Source organism: Myxocyprinus asiaticus, chromosome 41 (genome assembly GCF_019703515.2).
Source record: "Myxocyprinus asiaticus isolate MX2 ecotype Aquarium Trade chromosome 41, UBuf_Myxa_2, whole genome shotgun sequence".
In the NCBI taxonomy this organism is placed as follows: domain Eukaryota; kingdom Metazoa; phylum Chordata; class Actinopteri; order Cypriniformes; family Catostomidae; genus Myxocyprinus; species Myxocyprinus asiaticus.
Window position 1 is genome coordinate 1,922,805 of NC_059384.1, and position 22,573 is coordinate 1,945,377.

Sequence of the window (22,573 nt, forward strand, 5' to 3'; positions counted from 1 at the left end):
ATTAAAGAAGAAAAAAGTCCACAGCGAATCTTATTTTTTACCTTCCCATTTGCTGCAACAGCTAAAAAAGAATACATTGTTGTATTTCCATGACTTTAAAAAAGAGGAAAAAAATAGAGAGAGATGGATTATGACAGTCAGAAGAGAGATAGATGTCAAAATTACTGTCACTCCCTCAGCAGCTGTGGTAACTACTTTTATTTTATTTATTTTTTGCAATTAATGCCAGGGTACATTTACATTACATTTATGCATTTGGCAGACGCTTTTATCCAAAGTGACTTATTACAGGGACAATCCCCCTGGAGCAACCTGGAGTTAAGTGCCTTGCTCAAGGACACAATGGTGGTGGCTGTGGGGATTGAACCAGCAACCTTCTGATTACCAGTTATGTGCTTTAGCCCACTATGCCTCCATCACTCCATGGGTAATATATACAAAGTATACATTATAGATGTAAATGAAATAAAAGAAAAATTCAAAATATAAAAAAGCTTGCTAGATTTACACAGCTAAACAAGGTCGTTGAAAAGGCTCCATACTGATAGATGTGTGGTATAAACTTGAATTTTCAAAATGTGAATATTAAGAATATACTCGGCAAAGCGACGATGAAGAAACAAAACATTACATAAATAAATTAAGGCCACTTAAAGGGATAGTTCACTCAAAAATAAAAATTCTCTCATCATTTACTCATCCTCATGCCATCCCAGATGTGTATGACTTTCTTTCTTCTGTAGAACACATTTAATAAAAATAGAAAAAATATCTTATCTCAGTAGGTGGTGCTGACTACCACCGCTGGAGTGTGCTGAGTGACTCCAGCTAGGTCTCCTAAGCAACCAAATTGGCCCGGTTGCTAGGGAGGGTAGAGTCACATGGGGTAAACTCCTTGTGGTCGCTATAATGTGGTTTGCCCTCAGTGGGGCGCTTGGTGAGTTGTGCATGGATGCCACAGTGGGTGGCGTGAAGCCTCCACATGCGCTATATCTCCATGGTAACGCACTCAACAAGCCAGGTGATAAGATGCACGGATTGACGGTGTCAGACGCAGAGGCAACTGAGATTTGTCCGCCACCACCCGGATTGAGGCGAGTCACTACACCACCATGAGGAGGCAACGTAAAGCACCCCGCTTGACAGATACATGGGGTGCAAAATAAACACTCAGAAATGGGTAGCTGCCCCCTTGCATGCGACACACCCGGAAGAGCGGTTCTGTTTACCTCCGAGGAGGAGGAACGATGCACCGAGGCTTCATTGGCTTTATCTGTTTGTTTACTCACAATGGTGCGTTTGTGTGCTCATCCCGGATGTCTCAACCATGAAAACAAAATCTGTGATTACGTTCGAACATGCCAACACAAATATGTCACACTAGACCATGTGAACTCCGCCATCTCATGAATGCATAAAAGGCTGCTGACCGATGACTTATCGCTAAAATTCATTAAATACAGTATTTATTGGGGGTCTGGATAGCTCAGTGGTAAAATATGCTGGCTATCACCCCTGGAGTTTGCTAGTTCACTAGTTCGAATCCCAGGGCGTTCTGAATGACTCCAGCTAGGTCTCCTAAGCAACCAAATTGGCCCAGTTGCTAGGGAGGGTAGAGTCACATGGGGAAACCTCCTTGTGGTCGCTATAATTTGGTTTGTTCTCGGTGGGGCATGTGGTGAGTTGAGCGTGGATGCCACGGTGGATGGCATAAAGCCTCCACACGCGCTATGTCTCCATGGCAACACACTCAACAAGCCACGTGATAAGATGTGTGGGTTGGCGGTCTCAGATGCAGAGGCAACTGGGATTCATTCTCCGCCACCGAGATTGAGGCGAATCACTACACGACCACGAGGACTTAAAAAGCACATTGGGGATTGGGCATTCCAAATTAGGGAGAAAAATCCAAAAAAATTAAATAAAATAAAAAAATACAGTATTTATCTTTTTCGCACCAAACAATACAAGACATTCATTAAACCAGTTGAGTCGTATGGATGACATTTATGTTGACTGTCTGTTCTTTTTGGAGCTTCAAAGGTCTGATCACCATCCATTTGCATTTTAAGGGCCTACTGAGATAAGATATTTTTCTATTTTTCTTTAAATGTCTTCAGCTGAAGAAAGTAAGTCATACGCATCTGGGATGGCATGAGGGTGAGTAAATGATGAGAGTATTTTCATTTTTGGGTGAACTAACCCTTTAAATAAAATAAAATAAAATAAAAATATCCAATTTAAAAATTATTTGGGGAAGAACATGTACACAGCACAGTTAAGTAAAAGACAAATGAAGAAGCCACTGTCCATTTAAGAAAACTGTATTAAATGTCTTGTTTAAGAATGCACCATTTCAAAATTGTATCTAATTTATGGTGGTAAAAATAGTTGCATGCTCTAAAGTTGCTGAAGACAAAGAACGCAGACACAAAGAATTTCTGTTTAACTTTTTATCTGCAACAGATGCAAAACAATACTAGTCTCTTTGACAAAAGGAAGCTCAGATTACAAATTTCTTAAGGTGCTACTGTTTATTGCATTTTACTCTGCAGTGCTGATAACCCAGGGTGAGTAGACAGCTGAGAATGAGGGTCTGTAAAGGATGATGGGGCCTAGAATAGACTGCCCAAGTGTTAAGACTAAGTAAGGTGCTTGATGAAAGGGTTCAGAATAACTGAGGGAAAAGAGGTCAAGGCAGGCCTGATTACCCACCGAAGGTCTTGAGTGATGTCTCACGCGGCTCCTCTACAAATCAACGTTGCCGAGCTGACAATAAGTTAACGCTGTATACAAAGAGATCAGTGGCTAAGACGGTTAGTTTGACCTGGTCAGCATGTTTTTCGTGCTAAGACAAGTGTGATTCCAATTAGTAAGCACCTTCATGTTTCATGGTGCACAAAAAAAGAAAAATAAAAAGAAGGAAGCACAGCTGATATATGTTAGGGCAGTTGGTGCATAACATTTCTAAGAACCTTTTTTTATTATTATTATTATAAATAAAGATTTTTGGGTTGAAATTTGAATGAATGTATATAATGGATGTATAAGGGAAAGTATACTTTTTAGTACTGTAACTGGTCACCTTTACTTGTTTATTTTAAGTGGTCCTGTGTTGTGACGAATGAGTTTAAAAATGCAAACTTTCCATGTAGCCTCTCAATTAATGTGAGGCTGTAAAAGCCGCATGCATTATTATTTGCATTTTGTAGTATCCTATTTATGTATTTGTATTTGGTAGCATTAGAAAAGCAGAATAAATATGGTGCATGATAGATAACAACATGGAAGAAGCTGCTGTTTGTTTGATTTTCAATGAATACCCATGAACTTGGTACAATCTACACACCACAAGTGATGGACATGTCACTGAATTGTCAAGAAAGGTCAAAGCTGAAAACAAGAGCATGCAAAAGAGTTGCAGCTGTCTCTCCATAAGGCAAGAACAAAAGGTCGCAAGTGTAGATATCCACTGTTGCCATTACAGCTGTCTACTGACAATGTTACTGTCCCTGATTTCCATCTTGCTTGTGCAGCATTGTTACCTTGCCTTTATCCTTGAGCACAAAGATAAACCTGTGAAATTCCTAGTGCATGCCTTTCTCTGTTTAAGGACAGCTTAAAAATGACATACAGTTCTAGACAATCATCCTACCACAACCAAGTGTGTGACAGGAGACATGTTTACTGTCCATTATCTGAGATAAAATGAAGATGACGGGGTTTTGCCTTACAGGCAAAGTATGCCTCAAGGATGAAAACTAGCTATCAATTAAGCTTTGTATAATCATAATCAAACTTTAAATATACTTTAAATAAATTATACACAAGGTTGTCCACACCTAAAAATGCTTTACCTACATAATGAAACTCTACATCATAAATATGCAATATAAGACTATTTACAAGGTGAAAAGAAATAGAGACACTTCAGCAAAATGAAGTCAAGTGTGCAGTCTTAAAACTGGTAGATATGCTTACATGTGACCAAAACAGCATCATTGTGATTTAGAACCTTTTTGATCTTTCACAATAGCAGCATGCATCACATGTTAACTACTGTGACTCACACGAAGATTTTTTTTCTTTTTTTCTGGCACCCAAAAAAGAGCTACACACAACAACTGACCCTGGCCAAACAAAGAGGGTCAACGTCACAGTGCCACTATATAAAGAGGTACTTTACAGCACTTTGTTCTAAGCTAAACTCATTGTACCACCTAAAGGTAAGATGGTTTGCATTTGTAAATGTTTAAATATTACCTCTCTGACTTGAACTGGCACAAAGAAGAACTGTGCTGTGTGTGTGGACTCATAAATAGAATAAAATGCAATAGAATAACATAACTTTTTGTTTCTGATTAAATTAATATTCTATTTCTATTCTATTATAACCCAGCACTTTCTTGGACTTCATCAGAGTAAAAAAAGGTAAGGAATGTCTTTTAGTTAAAGTCAAAACACTGAGTTTTGTTGTTGTTGTAATATTTATGCAATACTTATTGAATATTGATTGTTAAAGGAGCAAGTAAGGGATTAGAAATGCATTTATTCTACCACCCCTGGAGTTGCGTGTTCGAATCCAGGGTGTGCTGAGTGACTCCAGCCAGGTCTCCTAAGCAACCAAATTGGCCTGGTTGCTAGGGAGGGTAGAGTCACATGGGGTAACCTCCTCGTGGTCGTGATTAGTGGTTCTTGCTCTCAGTGGGGCGTGTGGTAAGTTGTGCATGGATCGTGGAGAGTAGCATGAGTCTCCACATGCTGTGAGTCTCCGCGGTGTCATGCACAATGAGTCACGTGATAAGATGCGCGGATTGACGATCTCAGAAGTGGAGGCAACTGAGACTTGTCCTCCGCCACCCAGATTGAGGTGAGTAACCGCGCCACCACGAGGACCTACTAAGTAGTGGGAATTGGGCATTCACAAAAATTGGGGAGAAAAGGTGATAAATAAAAAAGAAAAAGAAATACATTTATTGAAACCAAGAATCACATTAAGCCTATCTTGTGGACATTACATATATTATCATCATTAATATTTATATTATAGGCCTACAATTATTTTTTGGATTACAATTCAACTGAATTGCCTTAGTCTGCTTATAAGATGGGGGATGCTGTGATGGCGGAGTTTGGAGCAGCTGCTCCTTTTTTGCGGAAGTCGGATAAGGAGCGTCTGGAGGCCCAGACTCGCCCCTTCGACATGAAGAAAGAATGCTTTGTGCCCGACCCTGAAGTTGAGTACGTCAAAGCCTCCATCACCAGTAGAGACGGTGACAAAGTCACAGTTAACACTGAGTTCGGGAAGGTAATTAAGCCATGTTTATCGGGGTCTTATCTCTGGATTGTTTATTTAACAGTTTTCGATGTGGATATAAGGCTATTTAGATTTGCGGTGTGATATGATAGTTAAAAAGAACATTTTTGTGTGTTATCCACAGACAGTGACTGTGAAGGAAGGTGATATTCATCCTCAGAACCCGCCAAAGTTCGATAAAATTGAGGACATGGCGATGTTCACCTTCCTGCACGAGCCCGCTGTGCTGTTTAACCTCAAAGAGCGTTACGCAGCCTGGATGATCTACGTGAGTCAAAACTTGCAGTTTGAGATGTTATACGACCATAAAACTACCCACAGCATCTTATTATCTCTTTCTCTCTCTTCTAGACCTACTCTGGGCTCTTCTGTGTCACTGTAAACCCCTACAAGTGGCTGCCAGTGTACAACCAGGAAGTTGTCATTGCTTACAGAGGAAAGAAGAGGAGTGAAGCTCCTCCTCACATCTTCTCCATCTCTGACAATGCCTACCAGTACATGCTGTCAGGTGATGATCTATCTGGCTTGTATAAATTATTACAGGTTTAAAATGTAATCTGTATATGTTTCAAATCATCCAAACTTTATGTCTTTTTATCACACAGACAGGGAGAATCAGTCTGTCCTGATCACGTACGTATTACATATTATGATTCACAGTAGTAAAATATTACTCCTTTCAACCACATATTGTTTTCTCATCAGTCTTCTAATGGTCTTTTTCTATTCCAAGTGGAGAATCCGGTGCTGGAAAGACTGTGAACACTAAAAGAGTGATCCAGTACTTTGCGAGCATTGCAGCTGCAACAACAGGCAAGAAGGATCCATCAGCAGAGAAAAAGGTGCGTAATTCCTAAATAATGGCTAATACTGAAAGAATAAGTATGTCTTCTAGACAGCATAACACAGGGGTCGGCAACCTTTTTGACAATGAGTGCCATTTTTTTTTATTTTCCTGGTCAATGGCTGTCCCAGAAAAAAACATGCAAATATATGCGATTTTCCGAAGTAGTCCACTTGTGAAAATGTTTCTGTTATGCATTTTTCCAATTTAATATTTTTTTTTTTCATTACAAATATTATCAGCATAACAGTTTGAGTGAAAATTTTGTGCAAACCCCAATGATTATGATATAATCATGATCCTGCATGTGAATTTTCACAGAGCATCTTGTCAAAGTGCTTTAATGAAAGAAAACCTGTTTGTGTGGAATCTTAAATATTTCTTATATCATGTCATACATTTTTCAAAATCACACAGAGGTGTAATCACTAGCATGCAATCAACAGCGAGAGAGGAGCAGTCTATTTTATTTATATGAAGTGCTTCGCACCTTTATCCCAATCAACATCTTGATGTAATCCTTCCTCATGATCACGCAGCATGTTTTCATCAGCTGAATGGGAGGCTAAACAGTATTAAACTGTGACGAGACTCGCCCTTTAGATAATTTAGCCCTTTTCGGTGAAACGATGAAAACTTTATTTCCATGTTTAATGTATATTTTGAACAGACTCAGATTTTGAACCCTTTATGTTTTCTCTTTTAATGGTTTAATGTAATTTTGAGTGTGATTATGGTTTAAGGAGGGTGTACCTGTATGCTGGGTTGGACATCTCAAGGATTAATCGTGGTGTTTTCCTTATTACATCACGTGTTGTTCTGAAAGCAAAAAGAGACAAATGAAACAGGGAATGTAGGCTGTCATCCGCGCAGCCTGACTGAAGAAAAGCAGGCGCGTTTACTCGTACGATTGACCGAAAGTGAAGCGCTGCCGGCTCGTGATGCGCGAATGGCTTGCACGCGCTGCACGAGTCTGTTGGGTACACTGCAGTCTCATCACAATTTAATAGTGTTTAGCCTCCCGTTCAGCTCATGAAAACATGCTACGTGATCATGAGGAAGGATTACATCAAGATGTAGATTGAAATGCAGGTGCAATAAGTATTATTAAATGGGCAAAAGCGCAGAACTGGTAAGCAGAAGGTTGCCGGATCAATCCCCACAGCCACCACCATTGTTTCTTTGAGCAAGGCACTTAACTCCAGGTTGCTCCGGGGGTACTGAATCTGTGATAAGTGCACTGTAAGTCGCTTTGGATAAAAGCATCTGCCAAATGCATAAATATAAATGTAAATATACACGATATCACTATGAACCCCCTTTTAACCCTCGCCACCTTTAAAAAAAAACAAAAAACAATTTAATAAAAACAAGCTTCTGTTATTATTTCTTTTTGCACAAATTATGTCGCTCTATCAATATTCAGCTAAAAGAAATCTTAATACATTTTGTGACCAAAAAAAAAGAAGCACATTTTCCTTAAGGTGTGCCTTTAGCCCTGTTGATACAATATAAAAACGATACAACATAAAAAAAAAACCCATGTCAGAAAACATGTCTGTAAAATGTGCTGTAAGCTATTTTAGCCCTTCTAGAATTTCGGCAAGCTGAGCCATTGGATTAGCCACGCCCCCTCTTTCCAAAAACCCTGCACTCCAAAGATACCAAATGAGCTTTTTTGATACCAAAATGGTTGTTAAAAACAACAGCAGCAAAATAGCGCCCTCAGCTGACAACTATTATGAGCAGCATGGCATAAAAATGGCATTAAGCCTCAATAATTCGCTGCAACTACAATACTATGAGAACGTGCAAAATGATTGACAAGCAGAAAGCGCCATTGTCCTCGGACACATTTTTGTTTGCTGTTTACAGAGTCTAGATCTGTCACAGAGACCGGTGAGATATCTCACGACACTTATTTCAGTAATATCTCTCAGGGAGTAGTAAAGTTTTTTGCATGCATTTCCTTTAAAAAAAAAAACGCTTACCTGAACATATTTTTTATCAAACATTTTACAGTGTTGTTATTAAAAAAAAATAGCAAACAACATATCTATTGGGTTGATTCTCAGGGTACTCTGGAGGATCAAATCATTCAGTGTAACCCCGCTCTGGAAGCTTTTGGCAATGCCAAGACCATCAGGAATGATAATTCATCTAGATTTGTAAGTATGCTTTCCATTGGTGTATTTTGTATTGGCTTAATGTTGTTATTTTAAGTTATATGATCATGAATGCAAATATATATTGTAGTCCTACCATATTTACAGGGTAAATTCATCCGTATCCATTTTGGAGTAAGTGGAAAGTTAGCTTCTGCTGATATTGAGACTTGTAAGAACTTTCTAGCCCAACACCATTCCAACAAATACACACTAATAAATAAATATATTGCTGTTAAGATATTAATCTATTCATTAATTCATTTAGATCTACTGGAGAAGTCTCGTGTCACTTATCAGCTCAAGGCTGAGAGAGACTACCACATTTTCTACCAGATCCTGTCTCAGAGAAAACCAGAACTTCTGGGTAAATTTACCCATAAAATGTGTTAACATTGTTAACATTGTCTCTAAATGAAGGCACCATTTCTGATCTGTTTTCTCACTTTTCTTCAGAGATGCTGCTCATCACCAACAACCCGTATGACTACACCTTCATCTCCCAAGGAGAGATACAAGTGACCTCAATTAATGATGGTGACGAGCTGGTGGCAACTGATGTAGGTGTAACATTATGTTAAAATAGAGACACTTCACTATGATACCACTCGAAGAAAACTCAATTTTATTTTTATAAGGAACAGTTCACCCAAAAATGCTGTTCCAAACCTGCAAGACTTACTTTCTTTCAAGGAACAGAAAAAAAAAAAAAAAAGTTTTTTGAAGAATGTTCATGCTACTCTTTTTCATAAAATGAAAGAACATATTAACCAGGGGCTGTCAAGCTCCAAAAGGTTTACAAAAAGCACTATTAAAGTAAAAAGTCAATATGACTTGTCCATGTGAAAAGACTAATATTTAAGTCTTAATTTACTGAAACTCTGCTTGAAATGCTGTGTGAATCTTCTGCAAAACATCTTTTGTGTCATACGGGTTCATATTTCTTTATGAGTTTTTATGAATGCCTTTGAAGTTCTGGACTTGAGAATATTAATTTTAAAAGACACTGCACATTTGCTCTAGGATGCCTTTGATGTGTTGGGCTTCACCCAAGAGGAGAAGAACAGCATCTACAAGCTGACTGGTGCCATCATGCACTATGGCAACATGAAGTTTAAGCAGAAGCAAAGAGAGGAACAGGCCGAGGCTGATGGAACTGAGGGTCAGTTTTAGCACAAATGGTGATATGTTACATGCAGTTATTGGTTGATGGATGATTCTTTAAGATCTAACCACCTTCTATCATTGACTACAGATGCTGATAAGGTTGCATATCTGATGGGCCTGAACTCTGCTGACCTCATCAAGGGTTTGTGCCACCCAAGAGTCAAAGTCGGAAATGAGTGGGTCACCAAGGGACAGAATGTCCAGCAGGTAGAAAGAAAATTAAAAGGACACTCTAATGAGTATTACATACTCATATTATCATGGGTGGATTCCCAAGACAATTCATACTTTATTACTTGTCAGGTGTACTACTCCATCGGTGCTCTGGCAAAGTCAGTGTATGAGAAAATGTTCCTTTGGATGGTTGTAAGAATCAATCAATCCCTGGAAACCAAGCAGCCACGGCAGTATTTCATTGGTGTACTGGACATTGCTGGATTTGAGATCTTTGATGTGAGTTTAGCTTTCCAGATTAATGTCTTGATTTGATTCGAGGAAACTTTTACCTAACCCACACTAACTACTTTTATTAATACATTTTATTTCTAAATTAAAATGTGCATTGTTAAATTGTTTGTACCATTGTGATTACACACCGTATTCCACTTGCAGTTCAACACCTTTGAGCAGCTGTGCATCAACTTCACTAATGAGAAGTTGCAGCAGTTCTTCAACCACCACATGTTTGTGCTGGAACAAGAGGAATACAAGAAGGAGGGTATTGAGTGGGAGTTCATCGACTTTGGCATGGACTTGGCGGCTTGCATTGAGCTTATTGAGAAGGTGGGTGAATATTATGTTGACGAATATACTGTAGGCGGGAATAATCCACAGCAAAATTGACATATTGCCTGTCATATTCTACTCTTTGATGTAGCCCATGGGTATCATGTCCATCCTTGAAGAGGAGTGCATGTTCCCCAAAGCCAGTGATGCCACATTTAAAGCTAAGCTTTATGACAACCACTTGGGGAAATCCAACAACTTCCAGAAGCCCAGGATTGTCAAGGGTAAACCAGAGGCTCATTTCTCTCTGGTTCATTATGCTGGCACTGTTGACTACAACATTTCAAACTGGCTGGTGAAGAACAAGGATCCTCTCAATGAGACAGTTGTGGGATTATTCCAGAAGTCAACTCTAAAGCTGTTATCTATACTGTTTGCAAATTACAGTGGTGCTGACTGTAAGTACACATTGAAGTGTGACATGAAAATATATTAAACCCAAACTTTTCCAATAATAACAAAGTGAATGTATTTCACAGCTGCGGATTCTGGTGGTGGTAAGGGTGGCAAAGGAGGTAGCAAAAAGAAGGGTTCTTCTTTCCAAACAGTGTCAGCCCTCCATAGGGTATGTGAGATTTTAATAATATAAGTTTACTTTTTCTTATGAGATTTAATTACACATTAATAAAAGTTCCCTGCATTCTACCAACAGGAGAATCTGAACAAGCTGATGACCAATTTGAGGTCAACTCACCCTCACTTTGTGCGCTGCATCATCCCCAATGAGACCAAGACTCCTGGGGCGATGGAGAATCCTCTGGTCATGCACCAGCTGCGCTGTAACGGTGTGCTGGAGGGCATCAGAATCTGCAGAAAGGGCTTCCCCAACAGGATTCTGTATGGAGACTTCAAGCAACGGTTAGTATGAGCTTTAATAGCTTTCATTACATATTTTATTTTCTCTAAGACTCAACAAGCTATTGCAACAAGTTTCTCACTGGTCTGCATCTACTATACAGACCACTGAGAGTTTTGAAAATACAGATCTTACTTAAAGTTTTTCATTAAATTTAATTACACTCGTGTGCACCTCCTTTAAAATACTGTCTATAAATAAGTAATCATCAACCCTCACAAAGAAGCCTCATGTTTACCTCATTACACAGATAGCACTATAACTGCATTGTTACTATACTCTTAGAAGTTTAGTTTATCTAAGAATTTGATTAGCATCCATCGCTTCCTGCTAAAATAAACAACACACTGCATGTTCTATAACATAATTTGCATTTAACGTGTCTGCTGAATAATAAAAAAAAAGTATTCTTTAATTTTAATATATTCCCTTTTTGTAGTTACCGCATCCTAAATCCTGCTGCTATCCCTGAGGGACAGTTCATTGACAACAAGAAGGGTGCAGAAAAACTTCTTGGTTCTCTGGACATTGATCACAACCAGTACAAGTTAGGACATACTAAGGTATAATATTAGCAAAGTTTCATATCAACAACCTATTCTAATGGCACTCCTCTTTGGTCATCTTTCCTGATTTAAGATCCTTCAAAATACTTTTTTTTCTTGTTTAGGTGTTTTTCAAGGCTGGTCTCCTGGGTACACTTGAGGAGATGAGAGATGACCGTCTTGCACTTATTATAACTGGAATTCAGGCAAGGGCTCGTGGATTTCTATCAAGACTTGAGTTCCAAAAGATTGTTGAACGCAGGTAACAATTCAGATTGCTTTCATATATTAACATACCCATCAAAATAATACACTAATTAATTGGCATATTACATTGCAGAGATTCATTGCTTGTGATCCAGTGGAATGTACGTGCCTTCATGGGTGTCAAGAATTGGCCCTGGATGAAGCTATACTTCAAGATTAAACCACTGCTGAAAAGTGCTGAGACTGAGAAGGAGATGGCCAACATGAAGGAGGAATTTACCAAGCTGAAGGAGGCGTTTGCCAAATCGGAAGCCCGCAAAAAAGAGCTTGAAGAGAAGATGGTTTCTCTTCTCCAAGAGAAGAATGACCTGCAGCTTGCAATGCAGTCTGTGCGTCGATGAACAAAACTCTGCTAGTCACATTTAATGATCAAATGTAAAAACTAAATAATGAAACCTAGCTATTCATAAATCTTTCTTCACTCTATAGGAACAAGATAATCTTTGCGATGCTGAGGAGAGATGTGAGGGTCTGATCAAGAACAAGATCCAGCTTGAGGCCAAAATCAAAGAGCTGACTGAAAGACTGGAGGATGAAGAGGAAATGAATGCCGAGCTGACGGCAAAGAAGAGAAAGCTGGAGGATGAATGTTCTGAGCTCAAGAAGGACATCGATGATCTTGAGCTCACTCTGGCCAAAGTGGAGAAAGAGAAACATGCCACTGAGAACAAGGTCAGTTTTTATCAATGAAGTTGCTAGAGACTTAAGAATGATGTGTAAAGAGTCCCTGACACAATGACACAATTCTACAGGTTAAAAACCTGACAGAGGAAATGGCAGCTTTGGATGAAATTATTGCCAAGCTGACCAAGGAGAAGAAAGCTCTGCAGGAGGCTCATCAGCAAACGCTGGATGACCTCCAGAGTGAGGAAGACAAAGTCAACACACTTACCAAAGCCAAAGCCAAGCTGGAGCAACAAGTTGATGATGTGAGTGCCAGAAAACATAACACTAAATTCTAATCAAAAAGCTTTTGCAAATTATTGCATGATTTTTTTTATATTTGATGCATACAATTTAGCTTGAAGGTTCTCTGGAACAAGAAAAGAAAATACGAATGGATCTAGAGAGGGCTAAAAGAAAGCTTGAGGGTGACTTCAAGTTGACACAAGAAAATGTGATGGATCTGGAAAATGATAAGCAGCAGATGGAGGAGAGGCTAAAGAAGTAAGATTTTCTTTTAAATCTGAACATGTCATTCATATTTCATGTACTTAATGTAAAACAAATCATGTTAACTTGGCAGAAAAGACTTTGAAATAGGCCAGCTCAACAGCAAGATTGAAGATGGGCAAGTTCTGGAGGCTCAACTCCAGAAAAAACTAAAAGAGTTGCAGGTAAATCAAAAACAACAAGATGATCTTGCTCGCATAATTGAGCACACTCAAATTCAATTTGGTATTCCTGATAAATCTAGGCCCGTATTGAAGAGCTTGAGGAAGAGCTGGAGGCTGAGAGAGCTGCTCGTGCCAAAGTTGAAAAGCAGAGGGCAGATTTGGCCAGAGAACTGGAGGAGATCAGTGAGAGGTTGGAGGAGGCTGGTGGTGCCACTGCTGCCCAGATTGAGATGAACAAGAAACGTGAAGCCGAGTTCCAGAAACTGCGCAGAGACCTTGAAGAGGCCACTCTGCAGCATGAGGCCACTGCTGCTGCACTGAGGAAGAAACATGCAGACAGTGTGGCTGATCTGGGAGAGCAGATTGACAACCTTCAGAGAGTGAAGCAGAAGCTTGAGAAAGAGAAGAGTGAACTCAGACTGGAACTGGATGATGTGGTCTCAAATATGGAACAGATTGTCAAGACAAAGGTGAGAAATACAAATAATGTTGACTGTATAAATGATGTGTATTGTATTTGTTGTTGGTCAATAAAAGCAATCAACTATTAATATAATTCATTCTAAAGACAAATCTAGAGAAAATGTGCAGAACTCTGGAAGACCAGATGAGTGAGTACAGAATCAAAGCTGAGGAAGGCCAGCGCACAATTAATGATTTCACCATGCAAAAAGCCAAGCTGCAAACCGAGAATGGTAAAAACACGAGATATAGCTATTATATTACTTAATCCCTTTACAAAAATATAATTTTATGATATTGTCTTTTAGGTGAACTTTCGAGACAGCTAGAAGAGAAAGACTCTTTGGTGTCTCAGCTGACCAGAAGCAAGCAGTCCTACACTCAGCAGATTGAAGACCTCAAGAGACAAATGGAGGAGGAAGTGAAGGTATTTCTTTTGATTTCTTAAGTATTTGTTACTTATAGTCCACTGAACTTCTATGTACAGTACAAAAGATATTTCCAATCCTTATAGGCTAAGAATGCCCTGGCCCATGCAGTGCAGTCTGCTCGACATGATGCTGATCTGCTGAGGGAGCAGTTTGAGGAGGAGCAGGAAGCCAAAGCTGAGCTGCAGCGTAGTCTCTCCAAAGCAAACTCTGAGGTGGCTCAGTGGAGGACCAAGTATGAAACAGATGCCATCCAGAGGACTGAAGAACTAGAGGAAGCAAAGTAAGTATGACCAAATGCATGAACATGAAACAGGATTTGCAACCTTAAGAGCACTTTTCAAAAATAGTTCACAGTAACAATGAATGATGCTTCAAAATTTCTTTTGAATATTTATTTATTTATTTTTTCAAATATTATAGGAAGAAGCTGGCTCAGCGCCTCCAAGATGCAGAAGAAGCTGTGGAAGCGGTCAATGCTAAATGCTCCTCTCTGGAGAAGACCAAGCACAGACTGCAGAATGAGATTGAAGATCTCATGGTTGATGTGGAGAGATCCAATGCTGCTGCTGCTGCTCTGGACAAGAAGCAAAGAAACTTTGACAAGGTAATACACAAAATTTTTTATTTTATACATTTATTGTTTTTGTGATTTTGTTGTTCTTGTAGTTTTATGTAAGCAATTGTGCAAGAGCCTTTGATAAAGAAGACAAATTAAAATGAAAAAGTTTCAAACACTGAATTCATCTAGAGCCCTAAGGATAACTGTAGGGAATTTAGGAACGCTGGTTCTGCCCGCGTCATATGTAATATGTAATACGTAAGGAATTTAGCTCAAGAAGGGAATTATGATTAATTCAGGGAATATAAAATAATTAATGGCTGTCTAATCAACTCTTAGGCTTGCCATTAGTTGATGTGTGAACATACTCGTTAATCCTTAAATATTAGCAATATTACTCTCATGGCCATTGAAAATAATATCACAGATATGTTAAAATATTGTTTATAAGCGAATGTAGCTTTTAGGACCTTTCAGAGTTTAAATGACCAATATATTTTTCAGTCATACCACAGTCAACTTCTCTTTGAATACAAACAAAACTGTATTTACTAATCTACAATATAAAACTAAACTAACACACACAGACAAACATGAACACAGGTTAATGAGTGAGTTTTGACAGGAAATGAATGGAAATGACCTGTAACAGAGGAAAATGAATATGTATTGAGTCTACAGACTTTGCCTTGAACAAAACCACAATTCTCAATTTGAGATTGGGTTACTCAAATTATATATAAAAGCATTATATTTTAGTGAAAGTCTGGCGATAATTGTACTTGCATTACACTGTTTTGCATTGAAGTCTCTCAGTTTCATGCTCAAAAAAGGGCATGTTTTAATCGTGTATGTTAACATCATGATTTCAAAAGGAGTGGTATGAAATTTATCTTCATTAACATTTGGGACATGCAAAATGAAACACAACGATAATAAATATTCAACATGCTAGTTACAAAACATGAAAATACATTATTAAAATCATAATCGGTAATTCATACCCATACAACACGAGTAATGCATGACTATGAGACATTATAACATGACATTCAGGGTTATCATCAGGTTAAACCTTGTGTGAGAGTTCTAGGCATTTTGGCATAGATTCTGAGTTTTGCAATTCTGTCAAAGCTCATAATATATGCATTATAAGACACAAGAAAAGTTCATTTTGTGCATTTGGAGAGATGAGAAAAGCATTAGTTTCTGTGTCCTGCTAAAGAAAGTTCAAAGTGATCATTTCAAAGAAAGTCTGTTAAGACTCTCTTGTCTTAGATAATGGGTTTTTAGCACGTGATGGATAGGCTGACTGGCTGCCTTCTGTCTTTTTGGCAGAGTCTTAAGTTTATGACATTGAGAAATTTCCGGTGTGGATTACAGCCCTCTCTGTGTAATTCTGCCTTTAAGCACTACATAACTAATATTTACTATTTAGCCAAAGATCCAGGGTCAAGTACTATCACTTACAACTTAACCATTTTTTATCAAAACTGCACTGTTCTCATTAACTGTATGGTTTACTTTGTTAAATGTAACCAGGTCTTGGCTGAGTGGAAGCAGAAGTATGAGGAGTCCCAAACTGAACTGGAAAGTTCCCAAAAAGAAGCCAGATCTCTCAGCACTGAACTTTTCAAATTGAAGAACTCTTATGAGGAGTCACTAGACCACCTGGAGAGCATGAAGAGAGAGAACAAGAATCTCCAAGGTAAGCGTGATTGTATAACTGCACACAACTAGTATCTGTTTCCTTGTAAATTCCTTGAGTTCTTGCTAAAGACTTTTTTCTATTAAACAGAAGAAATCTCTGACCTCACTGAGCAACTTGGTGAGAGTGGGAAGAGTATTCATGAGCTGGAGAAAGTTAGGAAACAACTGGAGCAGGAGAAACAAGAGATACAAGCTGCCCTGGAGGAGGCAGAGGTAAGACCAAACATCTTGAGGTTCAGATTGATGGACCATTTGGCCATCAAATCTCATTCTTCTAATTTTAAAGATGTCATCAGTGTTTTACCAAAATTCCTTTAAAAGGACTTATGAATGCGCAAAACAACTAAACAATAAAAAATGTTAAATGTCAAATTAAAAACAAGCAATCATTTCAAGCAATTAGTTCCTTTTTTTGTTTTATCCCCTTTTCCCCCAATTTTGGAATGCCCAATTCCCATTACTTACTAGGTCCTTGTGGTGGCGTGGTTACTCACCTCAGTTCAGATGGTGGAGGACAAGTCTCAGTTGCCTCCGCTTCTGAGACTGTCAATCCGCGCATCTTATCACGTGGCTTGTTGTGCATGACACCACGGAGACTCACAGCATGTGGAGGCTCATGCCACTCTCCGCAATCCACGCACAACTTACCACACGCCCATTGAGAGCGAGAACCACTTAATCATGACCACGAGGAGGTTACCCCATGTGACTCTACCCTCCCTAGCAATCGGGCCAATTTGGTTGAAAGGAGACCTGGCTGGAGTCACTCAGCACACCCTGGATTCGAACTGGCTACTCCAGGGGTGGTAGTCAGCATCAATATTCGCTGAGATACCCAGGCCCCCAGCAATTAGTTATTATAAATGTAAAACTAGGACATCTATAGGACCTTTCCCACCTACATTCCTGGTACTTTTCCATTAATAACTTTCTAGATTAGAACTCTTACGAGGAACGGAACACCCGAGGAGACTTTTCCCCTGTTGCATTCGCATTGCCAAAAGTTACCACCGTAGTGACGTAATTTAATATCGACAATTTTTTTTCTAACGTAATTGAAATGTGAAATTCAATAGCAACAACACCGATGGAGGATGCCGGGATCGGAGTTACACTTTTGTTAGGGCTGTTTTACACGAGCTTTGGCTGCATCCGAAAATATAGGCAGCTGCCTAATCGGTTAATGGTTTATACGACAGCGTTATTGTATGAATGAGACTCTAACACTGGTCTCTGAACAGTTTAAAAAGCACCTTATGTCCTCCAACCTCAGCCCCCGAAGGCAGCATTTTCCCATTTTCGGACCCAGTCTGTGTCTTCAGGTTACAGTTTAAACTGGGCACGAGAGCTGTGCGTGCAGAGCTACATGCTGCTGCAGCCGTAGTGAGAGATGAGACGAGCAGTCAGACTACCACACAGCATGTGCTGAATTTAGTGGACAACATGTTGAAAGCACTATAAACCTATTTATCAACACAATCTGTTACAATAAAGGCTTGATGCAAGTTACCACACAGTAACAGGCACGCAATACTTCCCTCATGTAAACTAGATTTCATGATAGTTTAGTGTATAATAGAGTTCAATTACCCACTCTCGATAAACATTTGATTATTTATATCCATCATCGCAGGAAAATTTCAATGTAGTAATCCAAAAATCACTTTATTTTCTGTATAGTCTCACAGTACAAAGAGTACAGATGCGATGAAAACTCAAAGCGTGTCTCCCGATGAAGTTACACACACACAAACACATATGTGAAACAGGTAATCCTCTTTGGATACTTTGTTAGTTTTATGTTAGTTCTGTTAAGGGAATTGTGAAATTAGTGCAATCCTTTGAGTAGCATGCTAGCAACAAGTTGTTTACAAATGGAGGCTGTGGACTCCTCTCCTTTCTCAATGCTTTGTGCGTCATAGGTTTTTGGCCAATCACAGGCTGCAGCTCCTCCCAAAGTCCCTATACATATTGTATAGTACTAAAGTACTTACTCCAGAGTAGAAGCTATAAATCCTCCAAAAATGGCTCAGAGGAACTATAGTTCCTTAGATGTGAAAGCAGTGAAAAGTACTAGTCCCAGAGGAAAAGTACCTAAAACGGGCTTTAGTACTGCCAGTGGGAAAGGGCCTTATTAGGAGATGACCCCCCACCCCAAAACACTGGACCCTACAAAAGGTTTATCCAGATAAATAACAAACATCACTTTTACTCTTCATAGGGTTCCCTTGAACACGAGGAAGGCAAGATCCTTAGAGCTCAGTTGGAATTCAATCAGATCAAAGCTGACATTGAACGCAAGCTTGCTGAGAAAGATGAGGAGATGGAGCAGGCCAAGAGGAACCAGCAGAGAATAGTGGATACCCTTCAGAGCTCACTTGAGTCAGAGACTCGCAGCAGGAATGAAGCCCTCAGACTGAAGAAGAAGATGGAGGGAGACCTCAATGAGATGGAGATTCAGCTCAGCCAGGCTAACAGGCAGGCAGCAGAAGCCCAGAAACAACTCAAGGGTCTTCATGGACATCTCAAAGTATGATGCATCTTCAGCTCAATTTTTAAATGCCTTCATGAAATCTCACAAAGTTTTTCAGTCTTTTTATTTGTTAAAATTGGTGCTTCACAGGATGCCCAACTGCAGCTGGACGATGCTCTTCGTGGTAATGATGATCTCAAAGAGAACATCGCCATTGTGGAGAGACGCAACAATCTGTTGCAGGCTGAACTGGATGAGTTGAGATCCCTGGTGGAACAGACTGAGAGAGGAAGGAAACTGGCTGAGCAGGAACTGCTGGACGTCAGTGAGAGGGTTCAGCTGCTGCACTCTCAGGTATGGCACATATGTACTAGTCCTGTACTAGAGAGAGCCTTTAAACTTTCTCTTAGTTTATTATATTATCTAAAGACTATATAAATGTGATTACTCTTAATGTTCAGAACACCAGCCTGCTGAATCAGAAGAAGAAGCTGGAGGGAGATAATTCTCAGCTCCAGACTGAGGTTGAGGAGGCTGTGCAGGAGTGCAGGAATGCTGAGGAAAAAGCCAAGAAGGCCATCACTGATGCTGCCATGATGGCAGAGGAGCTGAAGAAGGAGCAGGACACCAGTGCTCATCTGGAGCGCATGAAGAAGAACATGGAGCAGACCATCAAGGACCTGCAGCACCGTCTGGATGAAGCTGAGCAGATCGCCATGAAGGGAGGCAAGAAGCAGGTCCAGAAACTGGAAGCCAGAGTAAGCTGCTGACATCTTTTGAAACATTTGTAATATGATTTCTGTAAAATACTTTAATAACTTATTATATGCAATAAGCTAAACTTCTCAAACATCTGTAAGGTGAGAGAGCTGGAAAGTGAGGTGGAAATAGAGCAGAGAAAAGCCAGTGATTCTGTCAAGGGGATTCGTAAATATGAGAGACGCATCAAAGAACTTACCTACCAGGTAGGGAAAATTTTACCTGCTTGATCAAATGGACTCCGTGATGCATTTGCTTTCTTTGTCGACATGCTTCTGTTATCTCTTCAAATTACATAACACACAATCTTACAGTATTTTATTTCATTAAAATATGTATTGAATACACTGCTGAGTTTCAGTAAAATCATTTTTTACTTTTTTTCAAAGACTGAGGAGGACAGAAAGAATCTGGCCCGTCTGCAGGATCTGGTGGACAAACTTCAGCTGAAGGTCAAGTCCTACAAGAGAGCTGCAGAGGAGGCTGTAAGTATTTGTTCACTTTTGCCATAGAATGCAATGACTTCTGCAATTGTTTTCTAAGGTACACAAATATACTCTGCATATTCTATAGGAGGAACAGGCCAATTCTAACCTGGGCAAGTTCCGTAAACTGCAGCATGAGCTGGATGAAGCAGAGGAGAGAGCTGATATTGCTGAATCTCAGGTCAACAAGCTGAGAGCCAAGAGCCGTGATACTGGATCCAAGGTGAGATTTTAACATATGGTACAAAGTGGTTTTGTACACAAAAATAAAAACCTCTAACCTTATACAGACACAGTTAGGTCAGTGTGAAAGGGAAACTTTCAAATCTATTCAATTTAGTGACTTATTTTCAGAATAGAAATAAAGACATCAATAGATGGTTGCAACCACTACTATACCTATACCTGATGAAGCAAATTTGGTTGTTTACCTGTTATGGCCTTCCTCCAAAATACATAAATGGATTACAACCCCAATTCCGAAAAAGTTGGGACAGTATGAAAAATGCTAATAAAAACACAAATCCAGCCATCCAGCACCATCTTTTCCAGGGACGTCCCGGAATGTTCAGCAGGACAACTTCAAACCACATACTGCCCGGATTTCAAGTGCATGGCTGTGTACGCATTATGAAGCGCACTACACGGCAACGAAGACCCTGTACAATTGTGCAGCTGAAGACCTGTATAATTGATGAATGGGGGGAAATTCCACTTTCTAAACTTAACAAACTTGTGTCTTCAGTGCCCAAATGCTTAATAAGTGTTATTAGAAGAAATGGTGATGTTTCACAGTGGTAAACGCTCAACTGTCCCAACTTTTTTGGAGTGTGTTGCAATCATCTGATTTGAAATTACTGTATATTAAAAAAAAAAACAATGAAATTCACAAGGTAAAACATCATATAATGTTTAGTTGTAGTGCTTTTAATATAGCAAAGAGTGAATATAATTTACAAATCACTCCTTTTTTGTTTTTTTATTAGCATTTTTCATACTGTCCCAACTTTTTTAGGAATTGGGGTTGTAAAACCCTTGTCCACGTATCCATCTTAACAAATTGCCTTTCTTCTTTATTTTCTATCTCACAGAAGGGGACTGACGAGGAGTAAAAATATCACCTGGAGCTCTCCAAGCATTGATTGAAATGACAATCTCTTCTGTAGTTTAGCAGAATAAACAAGATATGCAAATGGAAATGTCAACCTTTTTTTCTTTTATAACACTACAAAGACATTACAGTTGTCCTCCATGATCCCATGCACAGCAGTAAATATACTGAATGGAATGTATGTGCCACAAACAGTAGTAACCTACAAATGATCAGCACCAAAATTGTCCCTTTTCCTTAGTTCTAGTTACATAATAAGGCTATCCTTATCCCTTGTGCGTCAATAAAAAAAAGTTACTCAAAGGTCCTTAGAGGACAAAATATCCATGTCAAAAAACTGCCATAATAATATTATATATTAATATAATTATATTATATATATATGTTAATTGTTTTAACCAACACCAGTCCTGATCATAACTACCAAATATTCATAATTTTTTTAGGATTTTAACCCTTTAAATGCCAGTTTGTTTACAGAACGCCACTGTTGTTTTTTATGAAAAAACAAACAAAAACAAAAACAAAAAAACACAAAAAATTAATTATTTTCCATATACTAAATGCTAAGGGGAAATAGTTTTTTGGATTATCACAGTCTGGGATATATCAGTGTTTAGCAACAACATTGATTTAGATGCATTATTATTTTTTGTGCAGTGTCAGATAAAATAATAAATAAAAAAAAAAACTAACTCAGGAACTTAGAGGACAAAAATGTCTGCGTAAAAAAACTTCCATTAAAATATTATATATCAATATTATTTTCCACTTTCACTGACTTAGATTTTTTTAACCAACATCAGTCCTGATCATAACTACCAAATATTCATTCATTTTCAGGATTTTAACCCTTTAAATGCCAGTTTGTTTACATAATGCCACTGTTGTTTTTTACACACACACACACACACACACACACACACACACACACACACACACACACACACATTTCTCAATACACTCATACAAAACACACTCTGACATCCATACCCACACACACACACACACACACACACAATTATAGCTGCATCATTTATTCAATTGGCCTGCAGTGCTCTATAATACAGAAAATAGGGAAAAAGCATGTATTTGCTCCATAGGCTAAACATGAGCAAAATGGCGCCATCTGGTGGAAAATTTTAAAAATGTAAATTGTGATGCCAGGGCTCCGGAATGAAAGTATATTATCATATAATTCATGATTTTATGCTTTAATGGCACTGGGATCAAATATTGCAGTTTTAATGTGTTTCAATGGGGATATTTTTGTCCTGAAGGTCCTGAGTGTAACTATTT

General features: G+C 38.9%; 1 protein-coding gene across 1 annotated transcript in view; it reads left to right on the forward strand.

The window, feature by feature from the left end:
• Positions 1-4,409: 4,409 nt before the first annotated feature.
• LOC127431663 (uncharacterized) overlaps positions 4,410-22,573 on the forward strand; it is a 36,758-nt gene continuing 18,594 nt past the window's right edge. Inside the window, 37 exon segments of the mRNA XM_051682191.1 lie at positions 4,410-4,431; positions 5,051-5,308; positions 5,442-5,585; positions 5,669-5,825; positions 5,923-5,950; positions 6,051-6,159; positions 8,237-8,329; positions 8,435-8,498; positions 8,595-8,693; positions 8,783-8,886; positions 9,350-9,488; positions 9,582-9,700; positions 9,797-9,946; positions 10,106-10,276; positions 10,371-10,844; positions 10,932-11,137; positions 11,575-11,698; positions 11,806-11,942; positions 12,021-12,276; positions 12,377-12,619; positions 12,700-12,876; positions 12,969-13,114; positions 13,194-13,284; positions 13,365-13,754; positions 13,853-13,979; positions 14,055-14,173; positions 14,261-14,457; positions 14,598-14,781; positions 16,279-16,444; positions 16,535-16,659; positions 18,668-18,976; positions 19,070-19,273; positions 19,381-19,677; positions 19,780-19,884; positions 20,068-20,163; positions 20,252-20,386; positions 21,255-21,271. Of these exon segments, the coding sequence (XP_051538151.1) occupies positions 5,108-5,308; positions 5,442-5,585; positions 5,669-5,825; positions 5,923-5,950; positions 6,051-6,159; positions 8,237-8,329; positions 8,435-8,498; positions 8,595-8,693; positions 8,783-8,886; positions 9,350-9,488; positions 9,582-9,700; positions 9,797-9,946; positions 10,106-10,276; positions 10,371-10,844; positions 10,932-11,137; positions 11,575-11,698; positions 11,806-11,942; positions 12,021-12,276; positions 12,377-12,619; positions 12,700-12,876; positions 12,969-13,114; positions 13,194-13,284; positions 13,365-13,754; positions 13,853-13,979; positions 14,055-14,173; positions 14,261-14,457; positions 14,598-14,781; positions 16,279-16,444; positions 16,535-16,659; positions 18,668-18,976; positions 19,070-19,273; positions 19,381-19,677; positions 19,780-19,884; positions 20,068-20,163; positions 20,252-20,386; positions 21,255-21,271 (5,903 nt within the window). The 5' untranslated portion in view covers positions 4,410-4,431; positions 5,051-5,107.